The sequence below is a fragment of the Balaenoptera borealis genome, assembly GCF_965194805.1.
Source record: "Balaenoptera borealis genome assembly, chromosome: 16".
Lineage (NCBI taxonomy): Eukaryota > Metazoa > Chordata > Mammalia > Artiodactyla > Balaenopteridae > Balaenoptera > Balaenoptera borealis.
The window spans coordinates 42,934,736-42,957,298 of NC_138872.1; the positions used below are offsets into that span (position 1 = coordinate 42,934,736).

General features: G+C 36.4%; 1 protein-coding gene across 3 annotated transcripts in view; it reads left to right on the top strand.

Moving 5' to 3' along the window:
- MACROD2 (mono-ADP ribosylhydrolase 2) overlaps positions 1–22,563 on the top strand; it is a 1,990,905-nt gene that overhangs the window by 1,897,808 nt on the left and 70,534 nt on the right. For all 3 annotated transcript variants that reach the window (XM_082359151.1, XM_082359149.1, XM_082359152.1), the window contains 2 exons: positions 8,274–8,348; positions 8,602–8,694. In XM_082359151.1, coding sequence (XP_082215277.1) covers positions 8,274–8,348; positions 8,602–8,694 — 168 coding nt within the window. The remainder of the gene's footprint in view (positions 1–8,273; positions 8,349–8,601; positions 8,695–22,563) is intronic.

Below are 22,563 nucleotides of genomic sequence, written 5' to 3' on the forward strand. Positions count from 1 at the left end.
ATGGTGAATCCTTTCCGGAAGGTTTTCAATTTATTTTGCCCAAATCCATCAGAGAACTAACTATCTGTGGCAGCTATAGCCTTATGAAGTGGATTTCTTAAATAATGGGACTTGAAAGCTAAAATTGCTCCTTGACCCATGGGCTGCAGAATGGATGTTTTGTTAGCAGGCATGAAAACAACGTTAATCTCATTGCACATCTCCATCAGAGCTCTCGGGTGACCAAATTCATTGTCAATGTGCAGTAATATTTTGAAAGGAATCATTTTTTCTGAGCAGTAGGTCTCAACAGTGGGCTTGAAATATTCAGTAAAGCATGTTGTAAACAGATGTGCTGTCATCCAGGCTTTGTTGTTCCATTTATAGAGCACAGGCAGAGTAGATTGAACATAATTCTGAAGGGTCCTAGGATTTGGGGGATGGCAAATGAGCATTGGCTTCAACTTAAAGTCACCATCTGCATTAGCCCCTAACAAGAGAGTCAGGCTGTCCTTTGAAGCTTTGAAGCCAGGCATTGACTTCTCCTCTCTAGCTATAAAAGTCCTAAATGGCATCTTCTTCTAATAGAAGGCTGTTTCTTCTGCATTGAAAAGCTGTTGTTTAGTGTAGCCACCTTCATTAATAATCTTAGCTAGATCTTCTGGATAACTTACTGCAGCTTCTACATTAGCACTTGTTGCTTCACCTTGTACTTTTATGTTATGGAGGTGAATTTTTTTTTCTTAAACCTCATGAACCAATCTCTGCTAGCTTCAAACTTTTCTTCTGCAGCTTCCTCACCTCTCTTAGCCTTCATAGAATTGAAGAGAGTTAGGGCCTTGCCCTGGATTAGGCTTTGACATAAGGGAATGTTGTGGCTGGTTTGATCTTCTGTCCAGACCACTAAAACTTTCTCCATATCAGCAACAAGGCTGTTCCACTTTCTTATTATTCATGTGTTTACTGGAGAATCACTTTTAATTTCCTTCAAGAACTTTTCCTTTGCCTTCATAACTTAGCTAACTGCTTAGTGTGAGAGGCCTAGCTTTCAGCCTGTCTTAGCTTTTGACACGCCTTCCTCACTAAGCTTAATCATTTCTAGTTTCTGATTTAAAGTGAGAGACGTGTGACTCTTCCTTTTACTTGAACACTCAGAGTCTGTTGTAGGGTTATTAATTGGCCTACTTGACAAAACACAGGAAAGTATGACCTATAGGAGAAGAGATATCAATTAACAGAAATCAATCCAGAAATGGCACAGATGGGGCAATAATATGAAAAGCCATGTTAAAAATTATTAATTGTGTTCCACATCTTCAAGAAGCTAAAAGAAGGATCACCATGTTCATTAGAAACATGGAAGATATAAAAAGACCCAACTTGAATTTCTAAAGATTCAATTCACTCTGTTGAGTGTCTGAGATGAAAATTATACTTGACGGGAATAATGGCATATTAGACAGTGCAGAAGAAAAGATTAGTGAATTTGAAGATATAGCTATAGAAACTATCCAAATTCAAACACAGAGAGAATAAATGACTGAAGGAAATGAAAAGAGCATCAGTGAGCCATGGAACAACTTCAAGAGTGATTCCAAATACAATAATCATGAACTGGAATCTCTCAAGGAAGGCATGGGAAAGGGAGACAGAAAAAAATATTTGAAGTAATAGTTGCTGAAAATTTTCAGAAACTTTATGAAAACTATGAACTCACATATACAAGAAGTTCTATGACCCCAAAGCACAAGAAACATAAAGAAAATTATACTTAAGCAAATCACAATCAACTTGCTCAACACCAGTGATAAACAGAAAAATCTCAAAAACAATCAGATGAAAAAGACAAGTTACATACAGAGAAACAAATATAAGGATGAAGCAGACGTCTCATCAGAAATTGCAAACTGCAATTACAGGCAAAAACATGGATGAATCTCACAAGCTTTATATTAAACTAAAGAATGTACAAAAGCGTGTATATTGTACAAGTTCATCTATGTCAACTTCGAAAAGCAGGAAAAATAACTGATATTTAGAAAGATGTGCTTAAGCAGTAAAATGGTAAAGAGAATGTAGGTAGTGATTACTATGACAGTCAGGGTGTTGATTGAACTTGAGTGACTGGGGAGGAGATACTGATTGAGCTGTGAGCTGGGCTTCTGGGCTGGATGGTTATCATAAGGATGTATAGTTTTTCTACCTGCTTTTGGTTATTTAATTGAGCTCTGCATATCGTTTGTGTACTTTCCTGTACGTATGTCATATTTTGATACAAGAGTTAAAAGAGGAGGAAAGAAAGGGAGGAAATAAGGAAGGAAATAAGGGAGAGAGTAAAGAAAGGAAATTTCAGTAGCAGAGTTTGTAAAACAAAGACTCTAGTGGGGAGCAGGGTGGGTTGCAGCCAATGCTGACTTCGATAAAGATAATAAAAAACTAAAAATCCTGCTGTGCTACGGGTTTTGACAATATAAGTTAGGTTTAAGAATAACTTTGAGGGACTTCCCTGGTGGCACAGTGGTTAAGAATCCGCTTGCCAATGCAGGAGACGCTGATTCGAGCCCTGGTCCGGGAAGATCCCACATGTCACGGAGCAACTAAGCCTGTGCGCCACAACTACTGAGCCTGTGCTCTAGAGCCCGCAAGCCACAACTACTGAAGCCCGCGTGCCACAACCGCTGAACCCCATGCACATAGAGCCCGTGCTCCGCAACAAGAAAAGCCACCGCAATGAGAAGCCCACGCACCGCAATGAAGATTAACCCCTGCTCGCCGCAACTAGAGAAAGCCCGTGTGCAGTGATGAAGACCCAATGCAGCCAAAAATTTAAAAATAAATAAATTTATAAAAGAAGAAAGAATAACTTTGAAACATTTTATGATCATTACAAATAGAATTAAATCACAAAATGAAATGAATAAATCTTATTTTCTAATTTTCCCTGAAGATCATACCAAACATGAGGGTACATTCAGTAATGCAAATAAAAATAATAAATAAGTAGCAGTATAACAGAAACACAGTATATCAAAGAAGATGACAGAAACACAGGCAAATAATTACGACAGTAAATGTAATTAGGTTACTTTACTGAGTGTAAAAACCACTCAGATTGAATTAATTTCAATAAAATAGTAAAGCTTTAAAAATGCAAAGTTAGAAAAGAAGTATATTTGGGAAATGAGCATCAAAAGAAAACATGGAAAACTACTTTAGGATCTCTCCAGTTAGAATTCTAGCAAAAAATCTCAAGTGAGAAAGAGTTGGTCATTTTATATCGATAAAAATTTAAATCTCTGATTAAATATAACAATGATGTGTTTTTATGTGTCAGATGATATAGAAAGATACAATATGAATAAAATCCAGTTGGGAATGAGATGGGGAATTCACAGATATGATATTACCCATCAATGACAGAATAAATATACTAAAAATGACATGGAATCTTTGAAAAATGTGATTAACAGTGTAGTCCTACTGGAGGGTTAGACAGGCGGATTAGTGAAACAGAACAAAGAATTTGGAAATAGACCCCAGCAGATCTGAGATTTCAGTACATATTCAGGCTGACATTTTAAAGACAGATGACTCAGTAAATGTCATTAAGGCAACTATTTGGCCATTTGGAAAAATAAACTGAATCCCAATCTCATTCCTTATGCCAATTTAAATTCCAAAAGGAGCAAAGATGAAATGTAAAACTGAAACTATAAATATACTAGACTAAAGGAACCAAAGAGTGTATTTTTTTTTTTGAAATAAGGACTGCTTTTTGAAATGTGAATATATACAAACAGACACATGATTGTATGCTTATGTATTGTAAAATACATGCACATACATATATATCTGCACTGTGTGTGTTCCTATGTCCATATATGTCATAAAAGAGGAAAGTGGCTAAATCTGAATATATAAATTTTGACATGATAAATAAAGGTTGTAATCAAATTCTAAAGAAAAACTGTTAGGAAAAGTATTCTCAGCCTAAATGACAAAGAATTAATTTTCTTATTACAAAAATAAAGACCTCATAAATCAATAAGAAAAAAAAAAATAACCCAAGAGGAAAATGGGCAAAGGACTCACAATTCACAGAAGAAGAAATACAGTCATTATAAACATGAAGAGATGACCTATCTCTTCATTCCTTGAAGAGACGCAAATAAAACATGATTTCAGTGTCTTCTCCTTTTGAATATCAGATGTTTAATAAGTAGGATTGAAAATACACAGAATTGGTATGAAGAGGGTATCCAACATGCTCACACACCATTGGTGGGAGATTAAAGGGCATAACCTCCTCATTAGCAATCTTGACAAAATGTAATAAAAGGGTAAAATGTTTACACTTTGATCCAAAAATTATGCTTTAAGAATTTATCTTAAAGTAACACCTACCAAAAGTAGAGAGGTAGGTATTCACAAAAATGTTCATTGCAGTACTGTGTTTGTTGGCAAAAATAAAAAAACAAAAGGGCATATCCAAAAATATGTCCATAACATGGAATATAATGCATCTTATAAGATTTCTGAAGAAATTGTAATGACAGTGTAAGCTGCTTATAAAAATGTAAACTAGAAAAGCAAGAATCAAAGTGTAAATTCATTTCAATTCCAGGATACGTTTATATATTTCTGTATATGGTGTATGTTTGTGCATATATAAGTGTGTGTGTATATAGTTACATATTTTTTATATTCAGACATACACAAAGGCACACACGTACATACAGATAAATATATTTGTATACATATATATACATGCGTGCATATATACATACACACATGTACAAGAGAATGATAACAGTTTACAGTATTAACAGTGGCAATCCTGTAGTTGTAAAGTTATTCATAATTCTCAATATTTGTAAGTGTTTCTATAAGAAAACTGACTTTCTTTTGTAACTACGAAAAAGCATAATCGTAGAAATAATTTACATTAGGAAAGTAAATTTTATTGGCCCTAGGAGAACTCTAAGGATAGCTTAGAAGATAATCAAATTCACACTAACCTAGGTTTAACTTTACTCTTAATCTGGGGTACCTTTAGACAAGCAGAATTTTGAATAATAGCAGCAATCAAGTTGCAAGCTTAACAAAAGGGCATAATTTCTTTTATCTTTAAGAGAAGCATCGAAGAAACAAAGTCTTGTTCTTAGGAAGATCTGAGCATCTAATAACCTATAAACAACAAAACTATATTGTTGTTGCTATTGTTCAAAAACAGTCCATTTATGAAGTGAGTTTAGGTTTATCCTCCTCTAGAAATGTTTAATTCCAGACTGATGTTCCCAGACCGATTTTTATGCAAATTAATTAAAGCATTAGCTTGAGCCAAACTTAATTACCAGGCCTCCAAGAAACAATCATGTGATCTATTTCTAAAGAAAAGTGAATGGATTTTTGGATTATCTATTCTAATGGTCCCCTCCCATTAGTATGGATGATTGAGTTCGCTGTATAAAAAATATACATATAAACTGTGGGATCCTTTATGTTCTTTTGTTTCTTCTGCCAGGAGGGATTAGGGCAAAGGACAGTGGGTGGAATTCAACCAGACTGAATGTAGAGAGGCAAACATAAAGCGTGCTCCCATGGGGTCAATAAAGCAGGATGGACTGTGGTATTTCTGAGTGGCTGAAGAGAAAGGCAGATGGGCTGAGTCATCATTAACACACAGCAGGCCTGGGTGCAGGGCACGGTGCTCACACATACCCCTCCTGCATACAATATGCCAGATCCTGGCGTGGCTCAGGCATGAGCAAGTATGAGCATTCTTGGATTTCAAAGCTGAGAACCTCATTGCTTTCCCCATTTTTCACTAACTTAATTTCAGAAAAATGAGAAAAAAAAAATATGCATTTTCGTCTCAAGAGAAGATTGCCAAAATATGTAAAGCACACAGGTGAAAACAGATGAAGGGTGAGGCAAGTGAAAAGGGCAGAGGAGAGGAATATTCCAAAAGAGCTTTGCAATGGCCTCTTATCCTCAAAGTGAAGCGCCAGACCTTACTGGTAGGCGAGAAAATCCCTAGTATTCATCAAAGCCTTAGGCTACCACCCCATGTGGTCCCACCCGATCTGCGGTGCCCCAGGCCCTGGTGAATTGCGATCTTCCTATTCCTGATGGACTTCCTCTGAAAATGTATCGAATGGAGCGCTGGGACTGGAGACACACTGCAGTAAAGTGGCTGCTTCTACTCTCCGAATGCCCTGCTCTTCCCCATCACTGTACAAAGCCAGATCACAGATAATGAGTTAAGGTCCCAGCAATGACTGGGAGGAGGTGTGATGGTCGGTTCCCCATCAACAGTGACAGAGAATGAGGCTCACTCAAAAGAGTGAAGGTTCCCTCCACATCATCCTCCCAGGAAAACAAATGCCAGGGATGACTAGAAACTTTACCAGGAGACATATCCTTATATAATGCCAAAGATAGAGGGACTCTAAGATAGTATCTAGTTTTTTGGCCTTTTTTTCTAAAGATAATAAAATTGAAGCCCAAAGAGGTTGTGATTTGCCTAAAACATTCAATTCTTCTTCCAAGTTTCTTTGCAATAAATGTAGTATATGAAGCGTCTAGTAGCCTTAGTGCTTTGTTGCTAAAGGTACAATAGGAAGTAAGTTACAGTTCCTAATTACTATTTAGAGACATGGATGAATACTATAACAGAGGGCCAATTAAATGGACATTTTTGGATCACTCCTTATTAGTAGGTGCTAGGAAGAGAAATGAATAAAACAGTATTTATCTTCACAGTGCTCATACCCTGATAAGGGAAACAAACACAGATACAGCTATATTACAGTGTGATGAGGAGAATAATAAATAGGTGAATAGGCAAAGGGACTCAATATGCAAAGATGTGATCACTCTATATGGTACCCAGAGGTGAAAAGGATGGAAATGGGTTTTGGGGGGATGATTTTGCATGACTTTCTGCTCCATATAAAGACTTTTGTGACAAGTAGTATCACAACATAGTCTAAAGAATAAAGGGCACAAATGGAATTCTCATACATTTCTGGTGGCACTATAAAATGGAACAAACTCTTCAGAGCACTGTTTTTTCAGGAACTAGTAAAGCTAAACATGTGTGTTGCCTGTTACTTAACAGTCTCACTCCTGTGTTTATACCCAAGTGATATGAGTACATATGTCCATCAGAAGACATGTACAAGAATGTTTTTAGCAGTGTTATTCATTTAGCCCCAAACTGAAACATATTCCTACAATGGAAGAATATACGTCAGTGAGAAAGAATGGACAATTGATGCATGCAGTGACTAGGATTAATCTTACAGAAAACAAGTATAAAAAAGTAAGATACAAAAGAGCACACACTGTATGTTCTGTTTATATGGGCTGGGTACATACGCTTGTCTCACAGGAGCCAGTGCAGGTCACATGGTCACAAGCAGGGAATGAGGACCCTCTTACAGAAGTAGAGACAACTTGGAAAAATGATACATCTCCCACAGGGACAGACCCAGACAAAGAGCCCAAACACGTCTGCTTCACCTTCGTGCCTGTAACCTCTGGCTCTGGAATTTTTTTTTTTTTTTTTTAAATTCAACAGTTAGATATCCTTAGCATAAAATCTTTCATTAAAATGATGCAAAGTGGACAGATTTCAATTTCTTCTCTTAGCACTTAAATGTTCTAGATGCCACAGGGGAGAGGAGGAGAACCCAGGGGGGGCAGAAGTAGAACCATTCCTAGATAATCAGCCTTGGAGTAATCAAGAGCTGGCTGAATTCTCTCCTGACTTTTGCTATATTTAGTAGGTGTTTTATGAGAATGGTTGAGCTGTTAGGTGACCCCCATCCCTGTGTGCTCACATTACTAAAGTTTTATTATGCTCTCTTGATAGAAGAATGAAAGTACAAGCAGTGTTTTAATTTTCTAGGAATCCTCAAGATGGGAAATATCTATATAATAAAGGGAAATTGGATGTAACCTCTGCAACCCAGAAATTATTTAAAATTTCAAAACAGCCAGGTTGTATCCGTTGATGTTCAGTGTATTTATAAGCTAAATATTAATTATACTAGTCAGTTCAAAGAAGAGGGTTTTGTCTTCATTATTTGGATATTTCTCATAAAATAATTGATATAATTTTGATGATTTGCAAAATGACATCTTCACCCTCCGCTTTGGTTCAAAACTGTTGTCTACCTCTCCAGGCATGATCAAAGCATGGTTTCTGAAATGTTTGCCTTTTTAAACCAGGAATAAAACTATGGTCATGCATATCACATTTATTTTTCAATCACTGTTCTTAACAGGACAAAAGAATGATTCAATGAAGAATGAAATAAAAATTGAGGCAGAGTCCCAGAGCTCATATATGGAAACAGAAGGTATTGAAACCAGAATATATTGTTATCTGAGAATGACGTGAAACTGTGGGTCATGACTTCTATATATACTGGTGTGTATGAGTGGGGTGCGTGTATGCTTTCAGCAGTGATTACTAGACAATGGCGGTAGTGTTCTGCTTTGTTTGCCTGTTGAAACTTGGAGGGGAAAAAAGAACTTTGTGCTTTAGTCACTGTTTTCTCAATGATTCCAACTAAAACATCCCTGAGTATCCTTCTGTCTCATTCTATTTAGAGCTTTCATCGAACCAAGAAGATACCATGATCGTGGAGCAGCAAGAAGTGATTCCACTAACAGATGACCAAGAAGAAGAAGAAGGTGAAAAAGGTAGGACTGCTCTTAAATTAATCCATCAAGAATAGAGAGTTTCTTTGGATTCCTGCCTAGAATTCAACCATCAGAGTTATCCTCATGAAACTGCAGTCGGTCAAGGGGCAAAATGAACATTTCTTTAATTCTAAACCTACTTTTGAAAGTAGAATAAAATCCGGAAGTAGCAAAAGAAGATACTTGTAACAGTTTTTCGTCCTTTCAAAGAATATGAGGATGTTTTTATTATTCATTTAGATTTGATTTGTTAAAATCATAGTTTTGAGAAAGCCTCTAAGAAATAGAAATTATGGGCTAGACGGATAAAAGTCCTAGAAAATCTGAAATGGCTTTAAAACAAATAGATGAACCATTTTGTATTGATTTCATTCTGTCATCCTTCATGCGGTAGTGACGAAGGAAGCAATTTGTGTAAAATAAGCACATTATATGAGCCTTCTAAATGATAAGTTTGCCCAATAATATTAGGGTACAATTATCTTGAATACTGTTTAAAAAAATAAGATGATTTCAGAGGACATAAGAAGAATGAACACTTGGTAAATTTTAAAGCAGCATTTGGGGCAAGAAATCAATATATTAGAGAAAAGGTAGACATTTTAAAAAGTCTTTAAAAAATTATCAAAGAAATTTATTATTTATTAAAGAACTTAAAGAATTTCATTTTCCAGTATAAAGCAATCTCTTAAAAGGAGCTAAAATGTGAAATAAAAAAGGAAATAATTGATCTCTTCTGCTGTATCATAAATCATACTGATCTTAAATAAAAATGTGTTTGCAGAGTAGTTACAGGGTAATAACTTGACAGGCCTTGTTCACAGAACACAGGAATCAATTTTGTTTTCAAATGAAAACACAGACATGATCTCAATTGTAAAATAAGGTCAATAGTAAGCACAGCTTACAAATTATGAACTCTTTTTGGCAGCTGCGTTGACACAGTTTAATTACTAAGTCATGTTAATGATTTTGACATCCTTTTTTAATTTCCACTGCATTTAGAGCACAATATTCTTCTATATCTATGCCTCTAATGACCCTTTCTCTAATTGCAAATCCTAGTTCAGCTTCATGACACCATGTTCCTGGCAAGTCAAGTAAATGGTATATTTGGAGAATTTTATGTCTGACTCTGATAATAGAAAATTGATACAACCCTTACTTGAAATACAGATACATGGCCTTGCTCCTTTGTTATTGAACACCAGTTCATATTCCCCTCTCACAGTGAAGCCAAACAAACGGAAACATCAGAGTTTTGAGCAAAGAAAGGTTTATCAAAGGGCCGTGAATGGGTGGCTCGTGTTCAAAACATTCCGAACTCCCTGAGGGGTTTCAGCAAAGCATTTTTAAAGGCCAGAGAGGGAGGGGCGTCGAAGGGTCTGTGATCAGCTGCTGCACAATTCTCTGATTGGTTGATGGTGAGGTAACAGGGTGGTGTCCCAGGAGTTAACATTATCAATCCTTAGGCTCCAGAAGGTCTGGGGGCTACGCGCTCATGATCAGCAAGTAGTTAATTTCTTCCCTTTGGTGGTGGTTTTTAGCATCTGAAAAATTCAGGAAATATGCATGAGATAGTCTTATCTGGGTACTTCAGAGAGGAGCTACTGAGGAGGATATGGGGGAAGGGTCTGTTCCAGGAAGGCCCCATAGGGTCCTGCTCGGTTATACATTCAGTTGTACTTGTAAAATATAAAATAGAGGATATTGCATCTGCCTGCTTAATTTCTCTGTAGCAGAAATTATTTACTTTGTACGTTGTGCCTGAGGACATGCAAATGAGGAACATCAAACAACTGGTACATTGTCCTCTTTTTAACTTGACCTACAAGGGAAAAAGCTCGTGTTCAGCACACATTGACTTGTCATCCTTCTCCCAGTGGCTTCTCCGGGATGTAGGACTCCTCCAGTTACTGAAGAGTTCAGTTCTCCCTCGTAGGGATGCCAATCCTCTTCTGCAAATGGAGGAATGGCATGTGGGAAAGAAGCAAGATCAAATTCCGCTACTTGCTTGTAGCAACTTTTTTTAAAATTAATTAATTAATTTATTTGTTTTACTGGCTGCCCTGGGTCTTCATTGCTGCACGCAGGCCCTCTCTAGCTGCAGCCAAAGAGTGCTACTCTTTGTTGCGGTGCGCTGGCGGCTTCTCCCACTGCGGAGCACGGGCTCCAGGCGCATGGGCTTCAGTAGTTGTGGCTCGTGGGCTCCAGAGCACAGGCCCAGCAGCTGAGGTGCACGGGCTCAGTTACTCCGCGGTATATGGGCTCCTCCCGGACCAGGGCTTGAACCCGTGTGTCCCGCACTAGCAGGAGGACTCCTAACCACTTGCACCACCAGGGAAACCTCTTGCTTGTAGCAACTTTGAAGTTGAATTTCTTTGTTTAAAATTTGACTTTTCACTGTCGGAGAGTAATAATGCTTATGGGCTTGAATTAACTGAGTTTTCCCTTCTTTACCAGAGATAATTAACTTGGCCCTGCCTTGAATATTTCTGTTTAAATTCGAAATAACTTAAAATTAACCACCTTTATCATCTTATTCGTTGCTTCAAAGTAAGAGTTAAAAGCTGTTCTCTTACATATAAAGAAAGTAACCAAAGGAAAAGGAAGCAATGTAGATTTGGGGTGCACTGCAGCAGCCCTGCCCCCTGCTGACAAGCTGGGTGACCTGGGGCAGATTATTTAATCTTTCAATGCCTCAGTTTCCTCATCTGTAAGAGGTGATGACAGATATGCTTGTGATGAAACTTTAATGAGTAAAGTGATGTAAAGCAATTCCAACAATACCTGACACATAGAAAGCACACCTTAAGTGTTTAGTACTTATCATAATTGGATAAATTGACGACAAAATCAAGAGAATCCACATGTGGAGTTCCCCAAGTCCATTCCTAACTATTTTGAAGCCATAAAAATTTCATATAGTCTACATTATCCTTCAGCAGCAAATTGTTCTGCCCATTTTGTTATCAGTACCATCTCCTGCAGGCTGTTTCAACATGTATATTTAATACAGAAAGATAGAACAATTAATGAAAGGTGAGGTGGGAGACGTTTCTGTGTATTCAGAAAAAAATTTTTTTTTTTTTTGGTCAAGATCTCAATCTTCTGTTTGAGAAATGCTGATTCAACCATAATTTTTATTTTTAAAAGAAGATGCCATTGATTTATTGGTAGATCCACAGAATAAAAGTAGTAAATAAATTCAAAGGCATAGAATGTTCTTTTGCTTTCTTTTGTTTCCTATGGTTACTGAAGAGTCTTGTTTGAAAATATTTTGAGAACATAGCTCCAGGTTTTGTGTATATTCACAGTGTCTCTTAATGGAAAGTTGCATATACGCATTAAGAGCTACTCTTACCTGCAAAAAAAAACAAAAAACAAATGAGTACTCCGTTAAATTTGTAGGGATATTCTTTACAGCGTTAGGAATATTGGTTCTCTTTTTTTTTTTTTAATTAATTTATATATTTTTGGCTGTGTTGGGTCTTTGTTTCTGTGCAAGGGCTTTCTCTATTTGCGGCAAGCGGGGGCCATTCTTCATCGTGGTGCGCGGGCCTCTCACTATCGCGGCCTCTCTTGTTGCGGAGCACAGGCTCCAGACGCGCAGGCTCAGTAGTTGTGGCTCACGGGCCTAGTTGCTCCACGGCATGTGGGATCTTCCCAGACCAGGGCTCAAACCCGTGTCCCCTGCATTGGCAGGCAGATTCTCAACCACTGCACCACCAGGGAAGCCCAATATTGGTTCTCTTTTGAGAATCTTTCTAAGGAGACAGAAAGTGGTTCCTTTCAAAAAATTCCAGACCAGGAAAAATGTATAACCTTTTTGTCTCATTTCACAGCATTCTATATAAGATTAGAAAATGTAGATAATCTTTAGGATATGTCTTTGATGGCTCCCAGGTGTATGGGCACAGATGTTGTAACATTAAGTTTTGAAGTTAGCTATACCAAAATATGGGTTTTGAAGAGAAGAGAAAATATTCAGCAGAAGTTCATGCTGATAAAATTACACAATAGCACAATGGACATTTCCCTAGGAGACATGAAACACAAAAATTTCAACAGGCATTAAGTGAGGTTCCACATATGGCAGCTTTTCTCATATAGCCACATTGCCTCTTCCTAAATGAGTCCGGTTTTATGCTTTCCCAGCAGGATCTGCAGCACATATGAAATCCAGTAAAATAACATCATTTAGGTTAATAACCAAATAGGAAAGTAATCTTATAGGTGATCTCCTCTAAAAAGATCTCATGTTTTAGCATAAAATGTGACTTTAGCCAGCATTAAAATGTTTTTTCTGAAGATTTCTATTTCTAGTGGAATTTAGAAATAGTTCATGTAAAATCTTAACTAGATCAACATTGTATCATTATTATATCACATAATTTTAACTTATGTTTCTTAGAAATATATTGGACTTTCTCTCCAAGTGTTATACAGAATGCATGCATTCCAATTATTTTTCTTGGATCCAGCAATAAGTATAATATGGAATAAAAATCCTTTATCTTGGGCTGATCAAAATGTTGATGGAGATTTAAAGTATATTATGGTATAAGATCTTCTTGGAAAAAGATGGATATTGACAGGCATGCAAGTAGGAAGTGAAGTGTAAATCGGCAACAAGTATAAATTATCACATCCTTTGGCTCATGTTTTGGCCTCTGACGAGCAGGACCATGAGACTAAGTGTGCAGAGAACCATGGCTTCTTGCTCTGGCTATGTGGTTTCTGGCAATTTTTTACCTTTTATAAATCCCAGTTTCTGGGGTAGTAAAATGAGGGGCACGAACTCAATAATGCAGGGATGAGATTGTCCAATTTTATAAACTTTCTTGGAAGGCCAGCTCTGAAGAACCACATTCTTGATGAAACAAGGGATGATGAGATGGGAGCCAGTGGTCATCAATACACTGAGAAAGCTGAAATTGTAGGTTTTACTCAGTTTTATTCATTGTATCCTATTGATAAAAATGCAGAGGTACTCTAGACCAGACAAAAAGATCAGCCAGACTAACTTACCATATTTCAGGACTTAACCAATAATTGGACAGCTAACAATTCCCGGAGGATACTTTAAATGGGATAAATGTGCCCTTTAGCTCAAATTAGGTTGACCCACAAACTCTGCTCAGAACCAGGCTAGATTTACATCACCCATCTTTTTTAGTCCACATGAGAAACTTCTTTTCTTGTAGTTTCTCTGGCTGCTGTTTCATCTTTCAGTGAACACAGTGAAACACTTTCTCTTCTGCTCCTACCAATCAAATCCCTTAGGGTTTTATTTTGGCTTCAAGACACCACTACACAGCCCTTGGTGTTTTCCATTATTGATGGGATTCTTACATCACTGACACAGCCCTTTCCCCTCTACTTGAAAATCAGCCTCCACACCAGCAATGCAGCAACAACACAAACACACATTCAGGCTTTCATACTCCAGTCTGTGTGCTTTGCTATGGAGAATCATGGTTCAGGTACATTTTTGATTCCTGCGAAATATTATATGAACTTTCATCTTGATTAATTAACTTACTGGAACTTTATATATTCTGAAATCTTATCTTGTATATCATATCTTGTATGTGATATAATAGTGATACAATGTTGATCTACTTAAGATTTTATATGAAATATTTCTGAATTCCGCTAGAAATAAAAATCTTCAGAAAAAACATTTTAATGCTGGCTAAAGTCATATTTTATGCTAAAACATGAAATCTTTTTAGAGGAGATCGCCTATAAGATTACTTTCCTATTTGGTTATTAACCTAAATGATGTTATTTTACTGGATTTCATATGTGTTTATCTTATCTTGTATCTTATCTTTTCAAATGAAGTCAACTTTAGTAATCCTGCATAATTCATATTGGCAGCACTATAATTTAGGTTTTTTAGGGCAGCTTCATTTTCAAATGATTTCTTCTGTTATCAGTCTTTTTTCCTAATCATATTTTGTAGCTGGAATTTGTCAACCAAAATTTTATTTTAGAATATAAGATAAATTAATAATGCTGGTGCCTGTTCAGTTTTTGTGAATATTTTTAAGTGTTTAATGAAATTCCTTGTATTCGTTAAATACACTGAATATAAAAACTATGAAGTTTCAAGCTAAATTATTTGTCTTCTGCATATCTCTACGTATGCAATATATACATATAAAACCAGTTCATTCAAATTCCACTGTATAAGAAGTAAAGATAGAATGTTTCATTCACATTTAACATTTTTTAAAATTTATTTTTAAAGTACGAATTTTCTTCAGGTTTCTCCCTCAAATAAAAGTGTAACTGACCTATAATTTTAAAGTTAAAAAACAGAAAAATTAAAAGCATATTCACTGCAACAATAATAATTTAGGTTCCCATAATGTAATATGGTGTAAATTTAGATTAAACATGTGTAAACCTCATATGTGGCTTCTCAAGAAGAAAGTCTACTTGGCCTCTTGAATGTGGCCAAGTCCCCAGCACGCTGTCATCATCATCTTGTCTTTTAAGATTTAGAAAAACTTTCCCTGAACCTCCATTTTACACATCAGGGAGGAAGTACCACAAACCCAAGTAATATGTGTAGGCTTAAGCGGACATTAGGATCAAAATCTGTAATCCTTTGTCTATCCCTGTCTGGGGAATTTTGAGAGACCGTCTCTACTAATTCTCTAGCATCCAGCTTTGTTTCTGAATCCCCTTTTTCTTTTCTTTTTTTATTTTTAACTTTGTATCAAGCCTAGGTTGTCTGGTTTTGCCCCAAGACCTATAGCCTTGTGGCTTATCAAAGTAATTTCCAAAGATAAAACAGATCTCTTCCTTAAGTGGAATTCTATCTCTAGGTGTTGAACTTTTTATTTCTCTCTGCTGCATTAGAGTTCTGCAACTCTCTGTGCATGAAGTACCTTAATTCTTTTTTTTTCTCAAAACAAACAACTTTTTATTGAAATATAGTTGATGTACAATGCTGTATTAGTTTCAGGTATACAGCAAAGTGATACAGATATATATGTATATACTCTTTTTCAGATTCTTTTCCATTATAGGTTATTATAAGATATTGAATATAGTTCCCTGAACTATACAGTAGGACCTTGTTTTTTATTTTATATATAGTGGTGTGTATGTGTTAATCCCAAACTCCTAATTTATCCCTCCCTCCCCTTTCCTCTTTGGTAACTGTAAATTTGTTTTCTGTGTCTGTGAGTGTCTTTTTTGTAAATAAGTTCGTTTGTATCAGTTTTTTTAAGATTCCACATATTAGTGATATCATTTGATATTTGTCTTTATCTGACTTCACTTAGTAGGTCCATCCATGTTGCTGTAAATGGCATTATTTCATTCTCTTTTTAATGGCTGAGTAGTATTCCATTGTATATATATATATATATATATATATATATATATATATACAACAAATCTTCTTTATCCATTCATCTGTCAATGGATATTGGGGTTGTTTCCATGTCTTGGCTGTTGTAAATAGTGCTGCTATGAATATGGGTGCATGTATCTTTTCATATTAGAGTTTTCGTCTTTTACAGATATATGCCCAGGAGTGGGATTGCTGGATCATATGGTAACACTATTTTTAGTTTTTGAAGGAACCTCTACTATTCTCCATAGTGGCTGCACCAATTTACATTCCCACCAACAGTGTAGGAGGGTTCCCTTTTCTCCACACCCTCTCCAGCATTTATTATCTGTAGACTTTTTGATGTTGGCCTGTCTAACGGGTGTGAGGTGATACCTCATTGTAGTTTTGATTTGCATTTCTCTAATAATTAGTGATGTTGGGCATCTTTTCATGTGCCTTTTAGCCATCTGTATGTCTTCTTTGGAGAAATGTCTATTTAGATCTTCTGCCCATTTTTTGATTGGGTTGTTTGTTTTTGATTTTTTTTTTTTCTGTTGAGCTGTATCAGCTATTTGCATATTTTGGAAATAAGTCCCTTGTCAGTCGCATCATTTGCAAATATTTTCTCCCAGTCTGTACGTTGTCTTTTTGTTATGTTTATGGTTTCCTTTGCTGTGCAAAAGCTATTAAGTTTAATTAGGTCCTTTTTGTTTATTTTTGCTTTTATTTCCATTACTCTAGGAGACAGATCCAAAAAAATATTGCTGTGATTTATGTCAAAGAGTGCTCTGCCTATGTTTTCCTCTAGGAGTTTTATAATATCCAGTCTTACATTTAGGTCTTTAATCCATTTTGGGTTTATTTTCCTACATGGTATTAGAGAATGTTCTAATTTCATTCTTTTACATGTAGCTGTACAGTTTTCCCAACACCACTTATTGAAGAGACTATCTTTTCTCCATTGCATATTCTTGCCTCCTTTGTCGTAGATTAATTGACCGTAAGTTCATGGGTTTATTTCTAGGCTTTCTATCCTGTTCCATCGATCTGTGTGTCTGTTTTTGTGCCATTACCATACTGTTTTTGTTGACTGTAGCTTTGTAGTATAGTCTGAAGTCAGGGATCCTGATTCCTCCAGTTCTATTTTTCTTTCTCAAGATTGCTTTAGCTATTCAGGGTCTTTTGTGTTTCCATACAAATTTTTTAAATTTTTGTTCTGGTTCTGTGAAAAATGCCATTGGTATTTTGATAAGGGTTGCATTAAATCTGTAGATTGCCCTGGATAGTATGGTCATTTTAACAATATTGATTCTTCCAGTCCAAGAACACTGAAGTACCTTAATTCTTATCACAACTAATGAAAAGAGTGGTTTTTATTTGCATCTAATCATTATTTTACATATACTATCCTTAAATTGTCCAGAAAATTAGCCTCCTCGAAAAACAGTGAGTATAATTGTTAATGTTTGGTGACACGTTCATTAGATCTTCCCTCTTCTCCAAGATATTAAATAATGCTAAATTGTAATTTTCAGAAAGATGAAATCAGAACTCATGATTTTCCATAAATACATGTAAAAGATTTTATTTAAATCATTAATTAATAAGGGGACCAATAAGATGTAAAACTGGTTCAAAAAAGAATAATATATATACGTATATCCAAATGTATATGTATATCTCCATAATACACATACAATCAGGAATACCAAATACATCCATACATATACACATACACCCATGATTCAGGAATACTGACATTTGAAAGACTGGTTAATATCATATAGGGCAGTAAAATGTATTCTTTCTTCTCCACCAAACAGAATGCATTTACACTGCTATGAACAAGTCTCATTTTCATTATTATAAGTTTTCTACAAGGTAACTTCTACCCCTACAGATTTGTAAAACAGTCTAGTTGTAGAAAGTCAAAGGAGTAACACCATTATAGAATCAGATAATCTCCAATTCTCTGCCCTGCAAACACCAGATGCCTTGGCCTTCCAAGACTCTCAGCTCAGTCTCCTCCACTCAGGGAGTCCACTGGGTTGTGCAGCTGGTTGTGGCCTGGAAAGTCTCTCCAGACAGTCAGCGGGGACAACCACAAGGCTCATCTCACTTCTTGGCTCTCAGGCATCACTGAGACTTACCAAATTTTAATATGAATTGGTACTTTTATTCTCCATGACAATGGAAAAATATTAGCATACTTAAATTTAATTTGCCTCATCCCAATAAATGCCACTATTGCAATATATTTTAATTCTAAGTATATCTTAACTCCCACAATACATTATTCTTATTATAATCATAACTGATTTGTACCATCAGTATTCATTTAGACTTATCCAATAATTACCATTTACCTCACTTATAATTCCTTCCTTCATCTTTGACCATCTGGGATCAATATCCTTCCACCTGAAGAACACAAAAAGGCCACTAGGTAACAGAACTAACAAATGCAGGTCTAATCTATAAATTGACTGGGGTGGATTGTAATAATAGGGATGTGTAAATATGTTCATTTACACATTTTGTTGTAAAGACCAAAATATTGTCAACCCAAATTTTAGCACAGAACCTTAAAGTCAGATATTATTTGGAGTATCTGCTTTCAAAGACCACAGAAGTTCACCATCTACTTACATAAAGGATTTTTTAAAAAAATAACACAAAATAACACAAAATATTATGTCATATATATTGGATAAAATATTTACTGTACCTGGGTTTAGACTTAACCACTTCACTCAACTCATCAGATGAAGGAAATTCTGGACCCTGTTGATTGTACAAAAGGTACATCCATTCTGATTTGAATTTCAAATATAAGTGCTACTTTTCTTTCTGCTTTAGAAGGAAACTCAATTTCTTTTCATTACTCTTTATACATCAGGTGCCTTCATTTCAGCACAGTATGTAAAGAACAGGTGGTGTAAGGAGTACTTTGAATGTTAATTATTTTTTTCATTTATTTTACCGTGGATTTACCTTTCAATGTGTTTTTATAATCAAGATAGAAACAGGGAGCTTGCTGCTTGAAGGTTTCACTACATTCATTTTATGGCATCTGCTGCAATGATTTAAAAAAAGAAAAAGGAAAATAAAGAGGTAGGCATTTTAACAATAGCAAGGGGTTTGGGTTGATTGTATGTGATCGCTTTATTTCATTATGAATCTTCAAAAGAAATGTTGAGATGAATCAGTCATGTTTCTAACCAATAAATATCACTCGTAGTTAGAGCTTACATTTTTGACATAGAAGCACGTCTGTTCATTTTTCAGAAATGTCATAATTTATTAGTCTCGGATTTTATTTGAAACTAATAGAAAAAAACTACAGAGAAGTAGGAATGAAAGAGAAAAAACTGGATATTTCTTCTTAAACACATATTTCAAAGAATATTTACTTTCCATTTATCATATTTAGCTTATTTCTCAAATACACACAAAGTTTAGTTCACCTGTCCTTCATTTTTCTTATAATATTGAGCATAATTCATAAAATAATATTTAGGATCAAGAGGTGTGCAGTTCATAATATATTAAGATATGTAATTTCAACGGAAAGGAACACTTTTCAAAATTAACATAGTCATTTCATACTATTACATTACTCATTTTTCCCATTAACAAAATATATATTATAGACAACCTTAAGCAATCAGAAAGCAAAACTTGCACAAAATGTATAAATTATATATAATTAATGGATAATAATAGACAAGATAAATATAGATACAATGTGTGTGTGTGTGTTTGTGTGTGTGTATAAGGGAGAGAGAGAGAGAGAGCCAGCAAGCACCTGAGATGTGAAGGTGCTAAGTTGCTGGCATTGAGGATGGAATAAGGAGGCCATGTAAGACACAGAATACAGGCAGCCTCTAAAAACTGGAATATGTAAGGAAATGGATTCTTCCCAGATCCTCCAGAAGGAAGGTAATTCTGCTGACACTTTGATTTTAGCCCCATAAGACCCATTTCAGACTTCCGGCCTCCAGAATTATAAGATAATAAATTTGTGTTATGTTAAGACACAGTCTATGGTAATTTGTTGCAACGGGAATAGAGAACTAATACATTAACCCTCAACATGGTTTCTCCAAACCATGTTGAAAAATTTAGGTTTTCCTTAAATAGTTCCCCAGAGAAAGGAGAGACTCCAATATCTTCCCATGCTCGAGTTGGGAATTACCGTAAAGTTGTCCCTCCTTCTATAATCTATGCTAAATTAGGCAGCATTTTTATTATCATGACCCATCCCTTTTTTTTTAATTTTAGAATTTTATTTCTTTTTTTTATACAGCAGGTTCTTATTAGTTATCTGTTTTATACAGATTAGTGTATACATGTCAATCCCAATCTCCCAATTCATCACACCACCACTACCACCACCCCCTGCCACTTTCCCCCCTTCGTGTCCATACGTTTGTTCTCTATATTTGTGTCTCTATTTCTGCCCTGCAAACCGGTTCATCTGTACCATTTTTCTAGGGACCCATCCCTTTTTAATGTCAGTCTCTGTTGATTGCACAACTGGAATTTAATTCTGGTAAATCTAATTACTGCATCCACAGTAAGTGCCAGTAGAATAGTTATGGATCTCTAGGAGATTAAAAGAAAAGGAATTAAAGGCAGTAAGAAAATGAAGAAAGAAAGGAGGGAATGAGAAAAAAAGAAGTAAAAGAGATAGGAAGAAAGGAGGGAGAGAAGGAAAAAGGATGGAAGGAAGAGAAAAGGCTGGTTTCTATTTTCTGGCCTGAGAAAAATAATAATTAAAGTAAATATCCAACCAATACTTTTTGGAAATGGAGGAAATATAAAATTCATGTCCACCAAATGTTCCAATTGAGCTCTCCCTGACTAATATCACAAAATGTGAATAGAGAAATTCTTGACCCTAATCCTTGCTCAGGTGTTATTCTAGCACAATGGCTCTCAAACTTAGGTGTATATGAGAATTAAAGTGTTTGTTAAAACACGGATTTCTGGACCCTACCCCCAGAGATTTGGATACAGTAGGTCTTGGTGGGCTTGTGACCTGCCCTTCCATCAAGCTCCTAGGTAACGGTGATGTTGCTGGTCTGTGGACCGCATTTTGAATGGCACCACTACTGTAGTATTTGGCATCCAAATTTAGACAGTTCTTTTTGAAAAATCCCTTAGACCTTTGCCTCTGCCTTATTTTTGTTGGAGGGTGGGATGTTTAAACATGGCAAAGATGATGGGTGGATGGGTGGATGGATAGATAGACAGACAGACAGACAGACAGACAGGTGATATAGAGCATTCTCCTCAGTAGATCCGAATCACCTGGATGCCTTGTTAAAGGGTAGATTGCTGGACCCTATACCTCAAGTTCAGATCCAGTAGGTCTGTGGTGATGAGCAGGCAAGAGATGGCATTTTTAACAAGTTCCCAGATGATGGTGACGCTGCTGGTCAAGGTACCATATTTTGAGAACCACTGGCAAAGCCCTGGTTCGTTATCCACACTAGCTGTCTCACATCAGGCACTGAGAGAGGAGCATCATCCTGGACTCCCAGACCTGCCGCTGGGAGACTGGACAGATGGAGACCTCTTCCCAACTCAGACCCCTGTTTGTCTGAGATCAGCTGCCTGTAAGCCGCTCTTGCCACCTGTGCCCTCCTTGTGGTCACTGATACAGTGCATCTTTCCCCCAGCGCAGGTCTAGGAGGCCATGTGGAAGAGGGAGGACAGAGACTGCATGCCCAGGTTAGGAAGGTGAGGGAGAGGACTCTTTGTCCATGGGGAAGCAGACCCCGGGCACACCAAGAGCATCCAGAGGATACACTTGAATTGTGCGTCTGAAAAATGTGCTCCTGGCTTTGATGAAAAGGGAATAATGAAGAAAATAAAAACATTTCACCGTTAGTTTAGTAGTTTTACCCACCTTCAGATATGGAATCAAGACAAAGTAACATGAAAGAAAATGGCATTCCATCTGTAAAGTTTGGGGGAAAAAATAGGATTTGGGGCAGAAACTGCCGCTCAACTTATAAGAGTTACTGTACACAAAGTAAAAATAAACTTTGATTTAACAGTCCCCTTTCTGATGTGTCAGTTTGTCTTCCAAAATCTAACATTTTCTCAGCTGAATTTGAGGGGATTCGTTATTTTTTAAAAAAAATAAAAGGAGAAGCTGAACAGGGCTTTTAGAGCAATGCACATTAGCTGTTTGCCATATTGAATCAACACCTGGGGCACTGATTTGAAAACTTAATGCAGGCTGCTCACCTGGATTGCCAAGTATAACAGAACAACTGGCTGACAGCATCAGAGAGAACGCGCTTTGCCAGGGCTGCGTCTTTGATGACCACAGATAACCTGAAGAGAGGTCCAGAGGTTGGGCTGAAACCTACTTCCCATTTAGGAGCATCTCTTTCTCTCCTTGCCACAAAGTACCTGTGATTTCTAATTAGAAACGCTTTGCTAAACCAAGCTGACCTAATTCCCCTTTCTCCCTCAAAAAATGCATCCCTTTTTTT